This window comes from Herpailurus yagouaroundi, unplaced genomic scaffold (genome assembly GCF_014898765.1).
Source record: "Herpailurus yagouaroundi ecotype Mexico unplaced genomic scaffold, PumYag 141, whole genome shotgun sequence".
NCBI classification, from domain to species: domain Eukaryota; kingdom Metazoa; phylum Chordata; class Mammalia; order Carnivora; family Felidae; genus Herpailurus; species Herpailurus yagouaroundi.
The window spans coordinates 45,496,512-45,519,236 of NW_024412396.1; the positions used below are offsets into that span (position 1 = coordinate 45,496,512).

At 45.1% G+C, this 22,725-nt stretch overlaps 1 protein-coding gene across 2 annotated transcripts in view; it reads right to left on the bottom strand.

The window, feature by feature from the left end:
* Positions 1-22,725, bottom strand: part of MAP3K9 (mitogen-activated protein kinase kinase kinase 9) — a 76,073-nt gene that overhangs the window by 22,003 nt on the left and 31,345 nt on the right. For both annotated transcript variants that reach the window (XM_040477560.1, XM_040477559.1), the window contains exon 3: positions 6,844-7,024. In XM_040477560.1, coding sequence (XP_040333494.1) covers positions 6,844-7,024 — 181 coding nt within the window. The remainder of the gene's footprint in view (positions 1-6,843; positions 7,025-22,725) is intronic.

Below are 22,725 nucleotides of genomic sequence, written 5' to 3' on the forward strand. Positions count from 1 at the left end.
TGCAGAACTCGAACCCACAAACTGTAAGACCATGACCCGAGCCGAAGTCAGACACCCAACAGAGGTGCCCCTGTATTATATTCAAAAGCAGCTTACAAAACAGAATGATCTCATTTTAAGGGACGAGTAGATGAGCACAGGAACAGAAATAAATGCACCAAAATATTAACAGAAGTTATCTTTAGAAGTGAGTAATGGGTGATTTCTTTTTCCCTTTTTTATTCTTTTTGTTTATCCATATTTTCTAATTTTTTTCCTACGGTGAACACATTTTACTTCTATAATTTTATTTTAATGTTTATTTATTTATTTATTTTGAGAGAGAGCCAGGTAGGGGCAGAGAGAGAGGGAGACAGAGAATCCCAAGCAGGTTCCATGCTGTCAGCACAGAGCCCAACGCAGGGCTCGAAACCATACACAATGAGATGGTGACCTGAGCTGAAACCAAGCATCAGACGCTTAACCCACTGAGCCACCCAGGCGCTCCAAGTTCTATAATTCTGAAAACTTAAAATGCCTCCACTCCATCCCCCCACACCAGGCAAGAAGTCATTATAGGAAACCACTAACCACCGCACTCTGTGCACACACAACCAAAGGGAAAGGTTTTGTCAATTACTCCTCCTGAGGTGGTCTAATCCAAGCACATCAGGAAACACATGAAGTCGAGGATCTGGGCCGTGATCATCATACCCTCCATCACAGCATGTGGAAGAGACCCAGAGACCTACACTCGAAAAGCAGTAAGACAAACTCAGCTGGCCCTCGGCACACAGCAATAGAAGAGGCCCAGAGGCCCCAGACCTTGAGGAGTTCCAGGAGGGGTAGAGGATGGACACAGGCTCTGCCCAGTACCTGGCACACAGTAAATATTCCACAAACATTTCCTGAATGAGTAAATGAGTTACAAGTCGATTTGTGAACAAACGTTGTCCAAGCTCCTGGGCATGTGTGGGCCCTCTCTGGGACATCCTGCTGAGCCCCAGGCCTAGTGGGCCAATCATCCCGGAAGAAGCTGCCCGAAATGCAGGCACAAGGGTATACAGATGGCAATATGGCTACACCACAAAGTTTTAAGAGACACATATTTAGTTCCTTTTTTTTTTTTTTTTTAAACTAGGCTTCACACCCAGTGCAGAGCCCAGCATGGGGCTTGAACTCACAACCTTGAGATCAAGAGTTGGACATTTAACTGAGTCACCAGGCACTGCTCTGATTCTAACCACAGCTTTGTCTCTACCACCTGGATGAACTTAGACAAATGACTTAAACCATCTAAGCCTCGGTTACCTTATCTGTCAAATGGAAATAATATCCTCTACTTTTGGGGATTCTTGTGAGGAATAAAATGAGATAAAATAGAGGTATAGTGGGGTGCCTGGGTGGCTCAGTAGGTTGAACGTCCAACTTTGGTTCAGGTCATGATCTCGTGGTTCGTGAGTTCAAGCCCCATGTCTGGCTCCGCACTGACAGCTCAGAGCCTGGAGCCTGCTTCGGATTCTGTGTCTCCCCTTCCCTCTGCCCCTCCCCTACTTGCACTCTGTCTTTCTCTCAAAGAAAGAATAAAACATTAAAAGTTTTTTTTAATGGGGTACAGTATTTAGCATAGAGCCTAGCTCATAAGCATTTGTGTGGGTAGCAAATACTGTCACCAGTGTATGCATATTGTACATACAGCAATGGGCACAAGTTTTCCTCGGATAAAGGTTTGAGATCATTTGGAGCCACTTAGGTAAGTAGGCTCAAGGAGTAAAGGCCCATCTAAGGGGTTCCAATACATTGTTCCTTGCAGGGAATACTGCAGCGCGGAAGCTAAAACAGCTGGAGGGAGCACAGTGAATTATGTCTTCAAACCACATTCCTCGACCGAGATGAGTCAGGAAGCTGAAGTCCTGGGAACAACTCTAAACTGAAGACCTAGTGGCAGAGCAGACCACATGACCATTTCCAAGCCACCTCATCCAAAGTGCTACTGATTTGGAGTTTACCTCCAAGCCATTCCCTTCAGAGAGCAGAATAACTTCATCAGATGATTCACCAAAGGCTCCTCAAGCCTGCTTTCAGGATCTGTGGTTGAAAGGCAAGACCTGGAGGTTAGCCTTAGAACAAGGACACTTTGGGTAAAAGATGAATGGTCCTGCCCTATTCCTTCCATGATGGACAAACTTCTACAATGGCCTTGCTCTTCCTTGCCGGCCACTTCTGTCACCATGAAAAGACCTTACATTAGATATTGGGGCTTTCGCTTCCCACTAAGAATGCGACTGCATACCTGCAGCAACTCTGTCCAAATCAGTATAGCGACAGAAACTTTTGGCGTCTGTGGCAATAAAATCTGCACAATTTCAGGGCCAGGCTGGAGAAGAAGCCTAGCAGGAATACAGGAAGTAGAAAACAGTAATGTTACTGAGAAGTCATGGTTTCCTATGAAGAAAGGTAAGATCAAGTTGAGTGTGGCAAGTAGCTGATTGTCCCCCAAATCCACTCTCCCCTTCTTCCATCATAAGAGTTTTAGCTGGACACACAGTTACCCAGCTAGAGCCTACATCTGTCTCCCTCTTTTGGAGCCGGGTGTGTGCATATAACAAAAGAGCAGGAGATGTACACAACTTCTGGGTTGTCTCCAAATTAAAGACAACCTGCTTGTCATGCATAAGCTCTCTTTCTCTGTTTCTGCAAAATACAACGTGGAAGCAACAGTCACTTAGATGTAACTATTTAGATAAGAACAATGCACTGAGGGACCCGGAAAGAACCTGGGTTTCTGAAGGATCTCACGGGGCACAGCTACCCCACAGCCTGGACTGGCTGGACTACTCTTTGAGTACTACTTTATTTAAGCCACTGCATCTATAGGTCTCTTTGTAATAGTAGCTTAGCCTAATTAATATATTAGCTATTCTCATTTAGCCTATAGTCAAGTAATGAAAGCGTTAGATTGAAGCCTATGAAATTGCTGTTTTTGTAGGTCAAAAACATTGGAATATCACTACACAGTTCACACTGATGAAATCTGGCCAGATATTTTAAGGGAAGAAAACTCTTTTCTGCATGATAGTCACTTCACCCTATAATTAATGCTTGGGGATATACGATGCAATATACAGAAGCTACAAAACATCACTAAAAGAAATTAGAAAAGGTCTACGTGAATAGGAATATATCTCATGTTCATGGATTGGAAGACTTAATGTTGTTAAGCTAGCAACAGTTCCCAAAGTGACCTACAGGTTTAACACAATTCCCATCAAAATCTCAGTTGCCTATTTTGGAGAAATTGACAAAGTGCTCCTAAAATTCATTTGGAAACGCAAGGCACACAGAATGGCCAAAATAATCTTGAAGAATAGCAAAGCTGGAGGACTCACATGTCCTAATTTCAAAACTTAGTACAAAGCTACAGTAATTAAAACAGAATGGTACTGGGGTGCTTGGGTGGCTCAGTTGGTTAAGCATCCAACTTTGGCTCAGGTCATGAAATCATGGTTTGTAAGTTCAAGCCCTTCATTTGTCAGGCTCTGTGCTGACAGCTCAGAGCCTGCCTTGGATTCTGTCTCCTCCCCTGCCTCCCTCTGCTCGTCCCTGCTTATGTTGAAAGAGAGAAAGAGAGAAAGAAAGAAAGAAGGAAAGAAAGAAAGAAAGAAAGAAAGAAAGAAAGAAAGAAAGAGAAAGGAAGAAAGACTGATTAAAACAAAAGAGTCGTACTGGCATAAGGATACACACATAGACCAATGAAATATAATTGACAGTCTAGAAATAAAACCTTCCATCTGTGATAAATTACTTTTTGACAAGGGTGACAATTAGAAAAGAACAGCCTTTTCAACAAATGGGGCTAGATACAGTAGTCCCCCCTTTATCCATGGGAGATATGTTCCAAGACCCCCAGTGGATGCCTGAAATTGCAGGTGGTACAGAACCCTATAGATGTTTTTTCCTATACACACATAAATATGATAAAGTTTAATTTATAAATTAAGCATAGTAAGAGATGAACAATAAAATGGAATAATTATATTATAATAAAAGTTATACAAATATGCTCTTTCTTTCAAAATCTTATCATTCTATACTCACCCTTGTGATGATGTGAGATGATAAAAAGCCTACGTGATGAGATGAAGTGAGATGAATGATGTAGGCATTGTGACCCAGCGTTAGGTAATACTGACCTTCTGATGATAGGTCTGACCTTCCAGACTATGGTTGACCATGGGTAAATGAAACCATAAAAAAGTGAAACCACTGATAAGGAGTGACTACTGTAGTCACAGGCAAAAGAATGAAGTTAAACCCCTTACCTCACACCACATACAAAAATTAAGTCAAAATGGAACACAGACCTAAATGTAAAAGCTAAGAGTTTTATAACTCTTAGAACATGGGTATAGATATTCATAAAACTTGGGGATGGTTTCTTAACTATGACACCAAAAGCCTAAGCATAAGCACTCAAAGCACAAGCAATCAAATAAAAAAATAGATAAATTGGACCTCATCAAAATTAAAAATGTTTCTGTTTCAAAGAATACCATCAAGAAAGTAAAAAGAGGGCAGCTGGGTAGCTCAGTCATTAAGCATCTGACTTCAACTCAGGTCATGATCCCATGGTTTGTCAGTTGGAATCCCACTTGGGGTGAGCTCAAGTCCCGCTTCTAGTGAGCACGAACCCCACTTTGGGTGAGCGTTGCCTCTCTCTCTCTCTCTACCTCTACTTCTGCCCCTCCTAGGATTCCTCTCTCTCTCTTTGCCCCTCACTAAAAAAAAAAAAAAGAAAAGAAAAAGAAAAAGAAAAAGAAAAGAAAAAAACAAGAAAAAAGAAACCCATAGAATGGGAGAAAATATTTGCAAATCATGCACCTGATAAAGGACTTATATTAAAAATATATAAAGAACTCTTTCAACTTAAAAAAAAGACAGATAACCAACCCAGTTTCAAAACTAGCAAAGGATTTGAATAGGCATTTATCCAGAAAAGATATACAAATGGCCAATAAACACATGAAAAGATGCTCAACATCAGGAGTCATTAGAGAATAAAATCAAAATTACAATGAGATACCACTTCATATCTAACTGGATAGCAATAATTAAGAAGACATATAATAACAAGTATTGAGACAATGTAGAGAAATTGGAACCCTCCTACATTGCTAATGGAAATGGAAAATGGTGCAGCTATGGTAAAAAAAAAAAATAGTTCGGTCGTTCCTCAAAAAATTAAACACAGAATAACCATATAACTTAGCAAATCCACTTCCAGGTATATACTTAGGGGAACTGAAAATCTATGTTAATCTATGTTCACACAAAAGCTTGCACAAAAATGTCCACAACAGTATTATTCACAACTGCCAAAAAGTGGAAACAACTCAAATGTTCATCAACTTATAAATGGATAAATAAATTTCCATAGGATGGAATATTATTCAGGTGTAAAGAGGAATGAAGTTCTGACTCATCCATGCTACATGGATGAACCTTGAAAACATGATAAATGAAAGCAGCCAGTAAAAAGACCACATGTTGTATTGATTCCATATATAAGAAATGCCTGGAATAGGCAAATCCATAGAGACAGAAAGTAAATTAGTAGTTGCTGGGGACAGGGGGAGGCAGGATTGGGGAATGACTACCAACAGGTATTGGGTTTCTTTTTGGGATGAGAAAAATAATTCTGGAAACAGATAGCAGTTGTAGTGGTTTGAATGGTAGCCCTAAAAAGATACATCCATGTCCTAATATCCAAAACCCTTATGTGGAACAGAATCCCCCCCAAAGTCTCAGAGGGGGCATAGCCCTGTTAGTACTGATTTCAGACTTCTGGCCTCCACACTATAAAGGTCTATTGTTTAAAGCCACCAGGCCTGCGGTAGTTTGTTACAGCAGCCTTAGCAAGCTGGTAACAATGCCGAGTGGTACAAAGTTGGTAAATTTACTGTAAACCATCGACTTCTACATTTTGAAGGGTGAACTTCGTAATACGTGTATATCTCAATAAAGCTGTTTTTTTTTTTTTTTAATACACACATTCGTCATATACACACACAAGCTCACTTTACAACTCACCAGGAAGACACAACTTCATAGACTGAAGTCCGATGATAACCATGGCCCTTTCTTTTGGTGTACCAAGGTGATGCTACTTCTCACAGCCAGGAGGATGCACCCTCTGCACAAGCTCTTCCTCCCATCCGTGGGGATTAGATTTTTAGATCCATGTCCCTATGACCTCTTAGGCTGACATTTACTAGGGGAACGGCCAGTCTAATCTGTGACTCTGCAGTTCTCAGTACATGCTTGAGACCCATCTTTTCCCATTTCTGTATCAATGTTCAACAGATAGTGCCCTGACTAAAAGGTTAACCATATAACTAGAAAGCATAATTTCCAACCCACCAAAACAACAGAGATAGCACAAAGAATACTCATCAGCTGAAGAGCTTAGAGTGAGAACAAGTCCAGCAATAACAGCCGCGGTTGCTAAGGAAGCCGGGGGACCCCGTGGAAGGTCAGTCCCCAGGAATGCCTGGGTGCCCTCACCACCCTACAGTCAGAGATGGGAGTACACACTGCCCCTGGGATCTACTGGTCTTTCCTACGGAGCAATCACTCACACATAGAGGCGGTACCTGCCACAGCACTAAAGGAATTTTGGATAGATGAAGGCGTTAGAAACTGTCCCATGGCAACCTGGGAGTTACTACAGGTTGCTGTGAAGGGGTCACTTAGACCTACTTGGGGTGTCCGGGAGTCTACGCATCCTCAGTTCTCCAAGTCCTGAAACACGTGTGCAGCCAAAAGAGACCAGGGCGGCACTGCCCCTGACCCTTTGGACCTTACCTCCACACATCACTGCCTTTGGAAAACATGGAGGCACGGATGACTTCGGGTGCCATCCAAGCATATGTCCCTGCTGCGCTCATCTTTGTGGTTCGGTGCCATTCTCGAGCCAGGCCAAAATCAGTGATCTTCAGAATCTTGTTGCTCAGGTCTCCATTCTCCACCTTCTGGAGGATCAGTACTGGGAAGAAAAGGAACATAGAAGAAACCAGAAAGTCTGCATTGATCACAGGGAAACCACCAACCACAGAGCCCTCCTGCCAGATTCCTACCCTCTCCTCTAGGCTCCACTGTGCAGCTACGGTGGACTGATGGTAGGAGCCATCATTTTTGGTAAGATGCACCTACGATGCATCCATTTTCGTGGCAAGCCCTTTATAGGCATTATCATTAACTCACAACAACCTTATGAGGTAGGTACCAGTGCCATATCCTTTTTACAAGATGAGGAAACTGACATAAAAAATCAACTAATAAGCCAGGACTGACACAGGCAGCCCGACTCAAAAGCCTTCCCTCTTAACCTTCACAGCACATAGCCCATTCACGCCCTATGGAGGGACCCGTGATGTCACAGCTGACCCTTCTGAGGAGAGGCTCCTTGGGCTTCCTATCTGGCCAGGCACCCCTGGGCCATAACCACTCTCAGACCACAAGGAATGGGGTGCATTTTGGAGGCGCGAGGAATGGATTTTCAAGGTTCCAGGCAGTGCCTGCACAGTTCCCATGAACCTCTCCCAAGTTAAGTTTGTAAGAAAGCTGTCTCTCGGGCACAGAGATTTTCCTTTGATCCAGGAATTCCCTCCCCCACCCCCAGCCACCGAGAACTGCCTGACAAATTGAAAAGTCAGAGGATACATGTATGTTCACAACCATGAATCTCTCTGTGTGTATGACCCAGGAGGAAAAAACTAGTTCACTGAATCAATAATACTCTGGGCCTGTCTCCCAAGTTCTAACACCAAAGCACCACAGTGTGGAGCCATCTGGGCTCTCCTAGCACAGTAGCTGAGGCGGCTACCTCACCTACATGACAGCTCCAGCTGTCTGCATCCCCTTGCAGGAGTCAATCTTCCTAAAAAGGGCAAACACGCTAAGGGGCACCTGGGTGGCTCAGGTGGGTAAGGGGCTCAGGTCACGATCTCGCGGTTCGTGAGTTCGAGCTCCCCATCGGGCTCTGTGCTGACAGCTGGGAGCCTGGAGCCTGGAGCCTGGTTCCGATTCTGTGTGTCTCTCTCTCTGCCCTTCCCTCACTTGCAATTTCTCTCTCTCTCAAAAATAAATTAAAAAACAAAAAAAGAGCAAACACGCTAAGTGACTGAAGTGCTGTATGCCAAGCCGAGAAGCTCTGAGCGGGCAGAGGGTACGTGCGAGCCAGGCCTCCATTTCCACAAGCAGGAAGGTTCTGAAGGCCTCATGAAAGCACAACCTCTCCCGGGCCGGACGCTGAACACCTGGGATTCAGAGCTTTATACTCAGGACTTCAGAGAAGGTAGGAAGAGTCTCTCCCCATCCCTGCTCTCCAAGTCCAAATGGGAAGGGGAGGGAAAGGAATCCACTGAAGACAGAGTAACAAAAAAGTTGACTCGGTTCCTCCAACCACTCTGTCTAGGTAAACAATGAAAAAAACCAGTTCTGAGCCCTACTGTGCTGGGTCACACCCTCCCAGGGTTGACTTTCCAGTGACCCTCGCTGAGGGCCTCTTCAGAAGGCTTTACCTTTACCTCTGAGAGGCAAACTCCTTCAATAAAGCGATGTGTGATGGTGGTACTCTGGGTACCATGGAGGGGTTTAGGGGTGCTTTTTAGGGCACAAGAGCCTTAGGCAGTTCCTTCAAGTCACACAGCTATGCTTTTCTCATCCTGCCCCCAGCCTGCAAATGCCCACTGGATTGTTACCTATTGGAAGGATGGTTACCTATTGTTACCTACTGGAAGGACAAAGATCTTTCTGTCCTAAGTGCTTCTCAGAAAATCAGCAGTGAAGAGGGGATTACAAGCAGCTATAGAGCTGGAAGCACAAAAGAAAACAGTGCTGGCCCCACCCTAGATCTAATGGACTAGGTCTCCTTCCTCCACACCCTCTCCCGGACTCCCCTGACACACCCCTCCCCACTCTGAGCTGAATGGATCCAAGTCTCTAAATGCTTGGACAGATTTTAAAAAAACTTTCTCCATCTCCTCGAATAACAAACATCTTTCCAGATTCTTCTGTGCCCCTCTCCCCTTCTCTGCCGGCAGATATAACAAATATGCCCTCAAATTGCTGGGCCAGTGACACTAAAGAAACCCACCATTCCCCGATTAGAGGCAGCCACCAGCTGCTGACCCTCTCTCTCTAAGCCACCCTTAAACCAAAGATTCCGAGTGAGCCCATCCCCTTACATAGCCAATGGGATTTAGTCTTATCACCCAAACTCCAGGTGCTGGGACAGGGGGAGTGGGAGGAGGGTAACAGTTTGATGATGCATCTAGAACCAGCTGACCTTCCGCAGATCCTAGACTGGAAGGGGGAACAAAGAAGTTTAGGTTCTGTTACAGGACATGGGTTTAGAGAGAATGAATGGTACGGCAAAGATGTTTAAATACATTAGCCTGCCAGATGGCTCGAGAGGGATGGCAGAATGATGGAGATGGGGCAAGAATCCACCCAGGGAAGGTCTCCCTGAATACGAATGCCTTTAGACAGTGCAGGTCCAGCCTAGTTCCACCTAATCCCCACCACTCCCTGCTGACTTCTATCCGGCTGACCTCAGACACAGATCCCCATAGATTGGACCCGTGAAGGCATCAGAGTTAGAAATCGCCGGCCATGGGGTCCTGACCTCAGCAAAGAAGAGACTGTCATCAGAAGCCAGCTAGTGATCCTGGCTACATCTATCTCTGTCTAGTTCCAAAATATTTTTCATCACCTCCAAAAGGAAATCCATATTCATCAAGCAATCATTCCCCATTCTCCCCTCCACCCGACTCCTAGCAGCCACCAACCTGCTCTCTCTCTATGCATTTACCTATTGTGGATATGTTACATAAATGGAACCATGCAATATATGACACACTTAGCATAATGTCCTCAAAGTCCATCCATATTATACCTTGTATCTGCACTGTATTCCTTTTCATGGTTGAATAATATTCCACGGTATAGACGCACCACCATTTGTTTATCTCTCCACAACAGACATTTCGGCTGTTTCAACCTTTTGATTATTGTGATTTAGTGCTGCTATACACACATATGTACATAAATATATTCATTTGGGGACTTGTTTTCAGTCCTTTGGGCTATGTACACAGGAGTGGAATAATGGCTATAATGGTAATTCTATGTTTGCTGTTTCCCACGCCAGCTGTGCCATTTTATTTTTCTTAAATTTTTTATTTTTAATTTTGGGGAGAGAGAGCATGCATGAGCAGGGGAGAGTGGCAGAGGGATAAAGAAAGAGAATCTGGGACGGGATCCATGCTCAGCGTGGGGCCTGGTGCGGGGCTCAATCCCATGACCCTGAGATCATGACCTGGGCCTAAATCAAGAGTCAGACACTCAAACAACTGGGCCACCCAGGTGGCCCTTTCCAAAAAAATGTTTTAGTTGTGCCATTTTACACCCCCACCAGCAGTGTATGAGGGTTGCAATGTCTCCACATCCTCAACGCACTTATTTTCCTTTAAGTTTTTTAGATGATAGCCATCCCAGTGGATGTAAAGTGGCAGCTCATTGTGGTTTTGACTTGCATTTCTCTAATGACTAATGATGCTGAGCATCCATTCACGTGCTTGTTTGCTGTCTGTATATCTTCTTTCAAGAAATGTCTTTTTGGGGCACCTGGGTGGCTCAACTGGTTAAGTGTCCAACTCTTGATTTCGGCTCAGGCCATGATCTCATGGTTCGTGAGCTCGAGCCCCGTGTTGGGATGTGTGCTGACGGTGCAGGGCCTGCTTGGGATTTTCTCTCTCCCTCTCTTTCTGCCCGTCCCTGCTCATGTGCTCACTCTCTTTCACTCACTCTTATTTAAAATAAGTAGATTTTTAAAAAGTAATGTCTTTTTGTTTTGAGTTATAAGACTTCTTTCTATATTCTGGATACTAAACCCTTACCAAATATATGATTGCAAACATTTCCCCCCTTTCTGTAGGCTGTCCTTTTCCTTACTTGACAATGTCCATGGATGCACAAAAGCTTTTACTTTAGATGAAGTCCACTTTATCTGTTTATTTTGTTGGTCATGCTTCTGGTGTAAGAAGAATTCCACGGCCAAATCGAAGTTTATAAAGATTTACTTGTATGTTTTAAGAGTTTTACAGGTTCAGCTCTTGTATTTAGGTCATTGATCCATTCTCAGTTCATTTTTGTATATCATATAAGGGTGTCCAACTTCATTTGTTTGCATGTGGATATCCAACTGTCCCATTTGTTAAAGAAAATGGCTTTACTTTTAAAAACAGAACAGAGTAGCTGTCTCCCAACACACTTTCCCCAGGGAGAAAAAGGTTTAATCACAGCAACTCACTTATCTGTACCGCTGCAGTTAGACCATTCTGAGTTTCTACCACTGACAAACAGCCACAGAACTAACGAATGATTGTGCTTTACTTCTTAGAAAACTTAAGAATGGTTTATCAAAATCTACTGAAGTCCATCCAAGCGTGTTGTGTGGCCCTCACCTCTCAAGGCTAGGGCAGCGGAACAAATCCTGAAATCAACAAGTCCAGGCCTAAGTCAGTGGAGGTGCCGGCCAGGGTAAGGGGAACAGGGGGAAAAAACCAAAAACCTACTGGCTAACCAGATACAGAGGCTTGATGGAGAAGGGGGTGGGGTTCCCGTCTTTCAGACATGCGGGACAAGTAGAATAGAGGTGTCGTGGACTGAAGTTGAGAGGCACAGCCCTTTGAGGAAGCCAAGTACAGTTTGGGAAACATCATGGGTATATGGTGACAGTAACAAGAGTCAGTGTGGACCAAACAAACTAACAAACCAACACCCAAAAAGCAGACAATTTAAATCCCAGGCTTGACACTCCACATAGGACCCTGCACAAATTTCATAAACTCTGCATTTCTATTCTCGTTTCTGTAAAATGGGGATAAAGATTAAAGGTGATGTAGTAACGAATCACGTGGCAGAGGGTCTGACACATACACAGCGACTCAGGACACTATAGCTATTATGATTACTATCATGATTAAGCGTCTCATGCATAAGTGGAAGCCATGGGACTCGGCGTTAAAGGTACTGAGGACACTGGTGGGGAGTCTGGGAGTCCCTGACAGATGATAGCCATGCAATAAATTTTCGCTGTATAAATAAATGGAATGGTTGATAAATTAATGATGATAGCTACCCACTATTGATCACTTGCTATGTAGAGGCATGATGCTCTTTACCTAACGTATGTGAAGAGCTTTACATAAATCACCTTAGTTAATTCTTAAATCAACCCTATGAGGTAGGTGCAAACATTCTCCCAATTCTACCCATACTAAAACAGATACAGCAAGGCTAAGTGAGGGATGGAGATGGGACCAAAGCCACATCTCTCTTCATGTGCTGTGCCATCCAGAGGACAGGAAGGAATCCTATGTGTCTTTAAGGCTTATCTCAAGTTCTGCCTGATCCCTAAACTGTCACTGGTTAACTAGTCTTCACTGCTCTCCCTTTTCCTGAATTATTCCTTCGGCACACGAAAATCAGTATCACAATTGAATTTTATATACTTCTTTTAAATCCTTCCCAACTGCTGCACGTAGGTGTGTCTCATCATCCCTGGAATGTGATGGATAGGACTCCTCGAGGACAAAAACCCCATTCTCTTTCTTCTGGAATCCACACCATTCCGTCTCCAGGAACCAGAACAGAGCCAGACTCTGCAAGAACTGACCCTTCACTTATTTCACTGAAGAAGTATCTTGTACATCTTCTCAGGCAGTCCACTTCCCCACCCTATGGGCACCGGGGGTGACATCCTCCAGTGTCATCCGTCCTGAGGCACAAAGGGGAGCCGATAAGGACCAGGCAAGATAACGAGACTGAAGAAAGAGGAATGCTGCAGCCAGGGTTTACTGATGAATAACGCATCCACATCTGGCTGCTTCCAGGTCGGGTGGGGGTTTACAAGGAAAGAGAAGCTAGAGATTCTGCCCTTAAGGGCCTTCTACGTACTGAATGGAAAGATACAAGACAGGGGCGCCTGGGTGGTTCCGTCGGTTAAGCGTCCAACTCTTGATTTCGGCTCAGGTCATGATCTCGTGGTTTGTGGGATCAAGCCCCGCATCGAGCTCTGTACTGACAGCACAGAGCCTGCTTAGGATTCTCTCTCTCCCTCTCTCTGTGCTCCTCCTATGCTTTCTCACATGCATGTGTGCGTACTCTCTAAAAATAAATAAACAAACAACAACAACAACAAAAAGAAAGATACAAGACAAAATTGACTATCAGGTCAAGACAAAGGGAACATCAATGATAAGGGCCTGCATTTTGCTACAAGGATAAGCAGAAGAAGCAGTCTTCTGAACCTGAGTAACCCATGGACATTATTCTTGATTATTTCTAGATCAGGATACCACTTATATACCATTAACTTAATAGTTTTCTTTACAGTGACTTTTTAAAAATTACTAAAAGAAATTTAATATTGTTATAAATGAAAAACACAAATATTCTCCTAATAGCAGTTAACCTGTACAAATAAAACAAACCAAAACAAAAATCACTGTTATTAAGTTTCAGTAGACCCTGTTACAGGTCAAACTCCTTTTTTAAGGCCTTCGATCTCCATTAGAAAGAAGTGATTAGAGGTGTTGGAGAGTGGGGTGCGCGGGTGGCTCAGTCATTTGGGTGTCCAACTCTTGATTTTGGCTCAGGTCATGAACCCAGAGTCATGGGATCAAGCCCTACACTGGGCTCCATGCTGTGCATGGAGACTGCTTGGGATTCATTCTCTCTCTCTCTCTCTCTCTCCCTCCCCCCCCCGCCTCAACCCCGTTCCTCCCCTGCTTGTGTGTACACTCTTTTTCTCTAAAATTAAAAACAAACAAACAAAAGGTGTTGGAGAGGAATCAAGAAAGGTAACTAGTGCCAAAGTGAATCTTAATCCTCCATGAATATAAAGAGCTTGAGTGACTTTCTATGGAACTCAGTGGTATTTTAAACTGACCACCTAAAAGGCCAGCTCCGGTCAGGTTATCAGAGGGAGAAATGAGTCAGGCAGGGGAGGCCACAGAGGGCTCGGAGTCTGACCTAATATCCTTTAGCTGGAAGCCAGGCTCTCAAAACTTGGCACAACTGAGGAGACACTCCCATATGTCGTAATGGCAAATTTAGCTTTGGTGGATGATTTATCATTTTGAGATTTCTTATTTATTATTCATCGCCATTAGCACAAGGGGCTCTGACTTGCTAAATGTTCACCTTGGCGCCAAGGCTCCGTCCCCAGGCCTTCATTCGCTACGAATGATTCAGCACCAGATTAAGCAGCTGGTCTAACTCTGTTCTGAGTGTTGTTGTGTTTTGCTTGGTCTAGTCTTTTTTTTTTTCTCAATTTATTGTCAAATGTGTAGACACATAGGAGAGTGTACAGAACACGTATGTAGTTTAAAGAAAATGAAAGGACAACTCCTATATCCCCATCTAATCTCCTAGAAGCTCTGTGTGTCCCTCCTAGTCACATCCCTTTCCTAGCTTCTGCCATTCATTCTCTTACTTTTATTTTTTTTGATTATTTTTTTTTAATTTTAAAGAATTCTTTTACTTTTTTAAACTTTACTTTTTTTTTTTTAAGTTTATTCATTTTTGAGAGAGAGAGAGAGACAAAGCACGAGCAGGGGAGGAGCAGAGAGAGGAGACACAGAATCTGAAGCAGGCTCCAGGCTCTGAGCTGTCAGCGCAGAGCCCGATGGGGGGCTTGAACTCACCAGCCATGAGATTATGACCTGAGTTGAAGTTGGACGTTTAACCAACTGAGCCATCCAGGGACCCCTAATTTTGAAAACACTATTTATTTTTGAGAGAGAGAGAAAAAGAGCGTGAGCGGGGAGGGGACAAAGAGAGAGGGGAGACAGAACTGGAAGCGGGCTCCAGGCTCCGAGCTGTCAACACAGAGCTCGACGCGGGGCTCGAACTCACAAACTGCGAGATCATGACCTGAGCCGAAATCAAGAGTTGGGCCGCTTAACCGACGGAGCCACCCAGGCGGCCCTCATTCCCCTACTTTTTATAACGTTACCGCCTGTGTATACATCCCTGCAGGAGATGTTTTGCAAAGGCGAGTGGCCGGCACACATGCAGCTGTGTGTAACTAGTTTCCCAGGGCTGCTGTAAAATGGTCACGACAAATTTGGTGGCTTAAAACAGTAGAAATTTTTTCTGAATTCTGGAGGCTAGAATTCAAGTCTAAAACCAAGGTGTCAGCAGGGCTATGCTCCCTCTGAAGACTCCAGGGAAGGAAGAGTGTTTCCCTGCCTCTTCTAGCTTCCGGTGACTGCTAGCAATTCTAGGTGCTCCACGGCTTTGGGCAGCGGTAACTCCAGTGTCTTCATCTGGCTGTGTGCCCTGTGCGTGTGTCTGTGTCTTCCCACGGCCTTCTCGTCTCTGTGTGTCTGTATCCAAGTTTCCCTCTTCTTACAAAGACACCGGTCGCTGGATTAGAGCCAGACTTCATCCGTGTGGCCTCATCTTAACTTGATCACATCCGCAAAGACTCCACTTCCAAATAAGGTCACAGACACAGGTGTGAACTCCTCTGGATTTTCTATTTCTAAATTCACTTTGACCTACCTCTGCTTCTCCGGTCGGGCAAAGAAAACACTTGTCTATCCGGTAAGCAGGGCAAGGAGGAGCGCCCAGGAGCTTCATCAACACATGAGCCAGACAGCTGAGTGTAGATAAGAATCTGGACCAGGCTTCCCGCAGGCAGGCAGGCCTCAGGTTAAATCAATGTAACACCAGCAGCAGCCGAGGTGGCGATGTCAGTCCTGACTCACACTGCAGGATGTCAACTGCCCAACCTCTAGGTCTGGGGCACAGCCGTTCTCCTGTGCTCTTTCTTCACAGTCTGCAGGGTTTTTCCTTCATTTCCTGCGGGGTTTTTCCTGCTGTGTTAATCCCTGGGTCCTGCAGGGACAGGACACTCTCTCTCTGCTGGTTTCTTCTCTGGCTTGAGTGGTGTGCATTCTCCAGTAGCTCCTTAGAAAGAATGCACGGAAGGTACTTTGTTGTTGTTGTTTGAAAATGTCTATATTCCATCCCCATACTTGGTATAAAATTGGAGATTTCCGTTCACAATTTCGAAGGCATTATGCACCATTTTCTTGCTTCCAACACTGTTAAGAAGCCTCAGGCCAGGGGCGCCTGGGTGGCTTGGTTGGTTAAGCGTCCGACTTCAGCTCAGGTCATGATCTCACGGTCCGTGAGTTCGAGCCCCGCGTCGGGCTCTGTGCTGACAGCTCAGAGCCTGGAGCCTGTTTCAGATTCTGTGTCTCCCTCTCTCTCTCTGCCCCTTCCCTGTTCATTCTCTGTCTCTCTCTGTCTCAGAAATAAATGTTAAAAAAAAATTAAAAAAAAAAAAAAAAAAAGCCTCAGGCCATTGAGCCTCGTGATGCCTGTAAGTAATGTCTTTTTCCTTTGGGAAACTTCTCCTCCTTTCTTCGTCCCCTGTGGTCTGAAATCTTAGAGGGATGTGGCTTGAGGCGGGAACTTCGTACTTTGAAATCTGAGCACCCATGTCTTTCAGTTACAGAGAATTTTCTTGAAGTGTTTTACTGTTAATTTCCTTGCCTGTATTTCTGTTTTCCCACTCTAGAACCTCTATTATTCAGATATCGGGCTTTCTAGACTGGTCCTCCAGTTTTCGTTTCTCCTCTATTTTCCCCATCTGTTTTTTCTTTTTGCTCTTCTTTAGGAAATGTCATCACTTTACCTTCGAACTCTTCTATTGGGTTTTTCATTTCCCTATCATGGTTTTAATTACTAAAGGAGCTCTTTTTCCTTCTCTGATTTTTTTTTTTTTGGTGCTTGGCATCAGGTAGCTGTTTTTTGTTTTTGTTTTTGTTTTTTTTAAATATGGGCACAATATCTTTTCTTCTACCCCCGTGTATTGCCAATGGTTCTGTTTTTTACTTCTTTGTTTTCTCCAGTGCACTTTGCCTCAGCTGCTTTTCCTATCTGTGTTTTGGCCTCTAATGCACTTTCACTCAGAGTTATAGCAACCCTTGGTTGTCTGTTTGTGATTAAGAACCAAACGGTGCTTAGGTTTAAAACAAATTTTTTTTAATGTTTATTTATTTTTGAGAGAGAGAGAGAGACAGAGTGCGAGCAGGGGAGGGGCAGAGACAGAAGGAGACACAGCATCACAGCATCCGAAGCAGGCTCCAGGCTCTGAGCTGTCAGCACAGAGCCCGATGTGGGGCTCGAACTCACAAACTGTGAGATCGTGACCTGGGGCGAGGTCAGATGCTTAACCGACTGAGCCACCCAGGCGTCTGTGCTTAGGTTTTAATCCTGGGGCACCTAGCTAGCTCAGCTGGTGGAGCGTGCGACTCTGGATCTTGGGGTTGCGAGTTCCAGCCCCACGATGGGTGTAAAGATTACTCAACAATAAAATCTTTAAAAATAAATAAAAGTAAAAAGTCCTCATATTTTGAAGGAAGTACTGAAATAGTTACTGAAAATATGAAATGATGCTACAGATTTCCTTCAAAATAATCAAGGCTGGGGAATGAGCGGGGTAACAAAGAAGATTACCTTCGAGCTGGCCAGTGTTGAAACTGGTGAGTACATGGGTGTTCGTTATGCAATCTCCCTTACTTGTAAGTTTTCCATAATAAGTAGGCAGGAAAAGGTGTGAGGAACCATAAGCTGACTAGAACCTCTAAGCACATAGGAGGAATCTGTCAACTTTGAGCTTCACTGTGGGGAAATCCAGATAAGCCTAGAAAGGAATATCAGAGGTCACTCCTCTTGAGCTGGTCAGTAGTTCTCTTCCAAATGGCTGGGAAAGGAAAGGCCTGGCTACCAAATGTGCTGGGAAGCCAGTGGTGAGGGCCAAGGGGGTCTCAGAATGCACACTGCAGTCTGTAAACGCTTACTTCGTCCCTCCTTTTTCTTTTAATGTTTATTTATTTTTGAGAGAGAGAGAGAGAAAGAGACAGAGCATGAGCGGAGGAGGGGCAGAGAGAGAGGGAAGCACAGAATCCGAAGCAGGCTCCAGGCTCTGAGCTGTCAGCACAGAGCCTGACATGGGGCTCAAACTCCCGGACTGCGAGCTCACACCCTGGGCCAAAGTCGGACGCTTAACCGACTGAGCCACCCAGGTGCCCCATCCCTCCTTTTTTTAAATAAAACACCCATACCCTCCACTGTGCTTAGTCCCCCTGTCTAGAAACTGTTAACCTCTTCCAAATGGAAAGGCAGTCGGTGGAGGAGTGGAGGAGAAAGATCCATGGGACTCAAATGCATTGCACAGCACTGCTACCCAATCTTGCTCACTTTAGGACCTCACTTGGCCCCAGCTCCAGAGGCGCCTGGGGCTGCCGGTTGCTAGACTTTTTAGGAGTCTGTGATATAAACTGACCGGTTCTTTGCTTTTCTGTCCGTTTAAAACGATCTTTTTCAAATGTCCTACGTCACCTAGTTACCATTCACCCCCCTGTTTTCCAGCTTCCAAAACTTGGTTGTTGCGGCCTCCTCTCCTGCCGGCCTGGTGAGTTCCTGCAGTTTTAGCTGGGTTTTAAGAGCGAGCACCAGAAGATGCAGTACGTGTACGTGTTCAATCTGCCGTCCCAGCCCGGGATCCTGCCTTCAGTTTTGCTTGTTTTCTTGGTGTAGGGAGAAGGAGCTGATATAGTCTGTACCCAAAGGTACCTGCAAGGGGCTTCCCCTTTGCTTGGCTTAGTTCTTCCACCTCTCCAGTTACGGAGGTTCTCCTGCGTCTTCCCGCCAAAGCCCAGACCTACGTCACAGCTTCCCCTCTCTCCCACCTTAGCAAAAACCACCTCTGAGCTGCAAAAAGGCAGAAAGAAAAAAAGTAACAGTTGAAGAGCCAGAACGTCTGGGTTCTGGCTCCACCACTGCGGATCTGCACCAGGCCCCCGTTCCCCCTGCTTCTGACATTCCGAGTCTGCAACTCCCTGAAAGCAGTGTCGGTCTTTCCTGGGGCCAGCCAGGCCCCACCACCCATCCGAGTGGAGTAACAGCTAAACCAAAGGACAGAGAGGAGTCCGGCAAGATGACTCTACCCCAGAGAAAAGTCCCATTCACTAGACGCAGCCAGGCCTTAGGGCACCTGAGTCAGTGCGCGAGACATTTGCCTCCTGCGGCCCGTTGTCTCCAGCGGAGGAAGGAAGAACTCGGGCTCTAGCCCCACCCAGCAGCCCAGAATGCCAACAGGTCCGTGGCTAACATGGAGCCACCTCCCTGCCAGGCTAACTCAGCAAGAACCACGCGGAAAAGCTTGCCTCACGGACCACTACCGTGCATGCATCCCCTGGCCTCTCCTGGCCCCTGCTGACCCTCAGCCCACTCTGTCCCTCCAGGCAGGGCCAAGAGAGGCCAGACTCGCTTACTGAGGCAAATGATTCACCACCTAGACTCCCCGACTCTCCGCCTCAGCAGGTGCGGCGCTGCCTGGAGACGGCCAGGAGACACAGCCTCGGAGGCCCCAGCCAGTTCAGCAAGGTCAGCAGAGAGCTCCACTGGGTTCCACTGGCACGACCGGCAAAGCTGTGCTTCCCGGCAACACTCAGCGCGGGCAGCCGAAGGCCCCATCAGAAGTGCAGAGAGGTGAGAGAACCGGGTCCTCGAGGACTTAGGATCCGCCCTCTCTTGGTGCAGAAGAGGCAACCGAAGGAAACAGAAGAAGCCCTGCCGGAGCAGCCAAAGAGCACTCAGCACAGTGACCTTTGCCTGTCCCAGAGCTAGAGCAAAGCTGAACCACGATGGCTCCCTTTCTATGCCTGCAGCCTGAGGAGGCATAATAGGTGCTAAGTAAGGACTTTTCTTGGTTGAATCAATAAATGGATACAGGGCACCTGGGTGGCTCAGTCGGTTAACCAGCCGACTCTTGATTTAAGCTCAGGTCACGACCTCCCGGTTTTCTGAGTTTGAGCCCCACGTCCGCTCTGCATGCTGACTGTGCAGAGCCTGCTTGGGATTCTCTCTCTCTCCCTCTCTCTCTGCCCCTCCCCAAATAAATAAATACATTTTAAAAACTTAAATAAATATATAAATACATACATGCAAATCATCCCAAAAGGTTTCTGACTGAATCAGTTTACATGGTGGTCCTCAAACTTGTTTGAGGGCTGGCTACGTCGGAATCACCAAAGAAGCTACAGCAATGGCTCCCAACCTCTTGAAATATGTCCTTTCACCCTTAGAAAAAATGCTATTATGACAGATGTACCTTTAATGTTGATTAAGAAGAAAATACGACTCAGAGCTAATGTTCATGGGAGCTTCAGTGTGCCGTGCACTGGGCCAAGTGACTTACATCCATAATCTTACTTCGTTCTCCCAGTAATTCAGGAAGGCACTTTCAGATGTGGAGACTGAAATCCAGAGAGGCTAGTCCACAGGCGATAAGAGGCAGAGCCCGGACCTAATCCAGGTTTGAATGAAATCACATTCAGTGCCCCGACCACCCTGCCATATTAAAATATTCACTGAGAAAAACACTTCTAATCGAATTTGCATTCTATCAACACAACAGCACCTACACACATTTGAAAAACAGACATGAATGTTGACACTCTCTGCAAACACACTTAGATTCAAAAAGGCCTTGCAGTAGCCCCCTCCCCAGAGGGCTACAGCCCATCACTGGGAACCACTGATCTCAATGATGTCACTGGAAGCCCACCACGCACAAAACAGAAGGCTACTGCCCTTGAGGGAAAGGGCAGCCAGCCACCAACTCATATCCAAGCAGGTGTCTCAAGGCCTCTGACTCCAGAGGAGGCGATGGGAGAGAAATCTCCAAGGAAGGGTTAAAACAGAAGGACAGAGTCAGCAGCGTTCCATGAGAAACAGAAAACAAACTGAAAACACAGCAGAAAAGAATTGCTACATTAGCAATCCTGGCAACATATCATGGAAGGACTAACGAGGGATTAATGATAGGAACAGAGCCTGAAAGCTGTGACCCAGACTGCTAGTCGCCCTTCAATGATTATTCTCCCCTCATCCCATAGTAACAGAACCCTCAAGTGCATGATGGGCACCCGGCCACATATAACATTAATTATGTTTCCCAGTCTCCCAGTTCGAAAGCACAGCCAGGTGACTCGGAAGTATCATGTGGCTGCCTTCTGTAACTGGTCTTAAAGGTCATCAGCTAAAGGCCTTTGGCTGTTCTTCATCCCTTCCCACATCGTGCTGCCTGGAACACAGACAGGATACCTGGAGATCTAGCCGCTACCTTGGACTCTGAGGATAAGATTCTGCCTGAAAGTTGGCAGAAGTGTGAAATGGAAGGAGTCTAGCGCTTGTGGAACAGACATGTCATGCTAACCGCGGGCCGTCTCCTGTCAGACTTTTACATTTAAGACAAAAAGATTTCTTAGTTCAGCCACTGTTACTTTGGGTGTCTGTCTCGCATCAACTAACCTAATCTAACAGGTACGAAGTTCAATTCCACTGCTACAAAATCTCTTTTAGCAAATAGATACATTAAAATCGAAAATCTAAACCCAAAGCAACAATTCCAGTCAATAAAATCTCTGTACAATACAGCCGAAGATTTGGAAAACCTCTCCAAGCTTCTATAAAATGAATCCACTTGACACGTTTCAGCTGCATGTTTTTTAAGTAGTATGTCATGTTCTATAATAAGTGTTGACTTAATTTTTTTTTTAAAGAGCCCCCTGTAGAGAGAGCCCATATGTACTGTGCTAAGTACAATGTGTTCAACTATAAATTAAACTAGTACTTCCTCTCAAGATCACTAGCCAGGAGGAAGATTCAGGGAGTAAGAAAGGCTAGAGCAGGAGATCTTTGTTTCTTATTATTAACCCTGTGATACAATTTAGCTTTTTAATAGGTATTGTATATGCACTTTAAAATACATATAGAAAGGGGCGACCGGGTGGCTCAGTGGGTTAAGTGTCTGACTTCAGCTCAGGTCACGATCTCATGGCTCATGGGTTTGAGCCCCGCCTTGGGCTCTGTGCTGACAGCTCGGAGCCTGGAGCCTGCTTTGGATTCTGTGTCTCCCTCTCTCTCTCTGCCCCTCCCCAGCTCGTGCTCTCTCTTTCTCTCAAAAATAAATAAACATTAAAAAAAAATTTTAAATACATACACAAAAAAGATGTAGCAAGCAATAATATATATGACTATACTTTCATAAAACATTAGTATACAAAAATACATGGTTTGATCAGATTTCTTTTTGTTAGGAATATGCTGTCTGTTTACCAGACAGAAAAACACCTGAAGGATATATACCTAAATGTTAACCATAGTTACCTCTGGGTACCGGGTTTTGGGGCGATAAGTTTTTCTTATATTCATCTAAAAATTTTTTTTAATGTTTTATTTATTTTTGAGACAGAGACAGAGCATAAGCAGGGGAGGGGCAGAGAGAGAGGGAGATGCAGAATCCAAAGCAGGCTCCAGGCTCTGAGCTGTCAGCACAGAGCCCGACACAGGGCTCGAACTCACAAACCGCGAGATCATGACCTGAGCCAAAGTCGGGGAGGCTCAATTGACCTCGCCACCCAGGCGCCCCTCTTATATTCATCTTATTATGAAAAATTGTCTACATTAAACGGGTATTCTTTGTTAATATTTTACAAATTAAGTCGTTAGGGGTGCCTGGGTAGCTCAGTTGGTTAAGCGTCCAACTCTTGATTTCAACTCAGGTCATGATCAGGTCATGGGTACAAGCCCCAT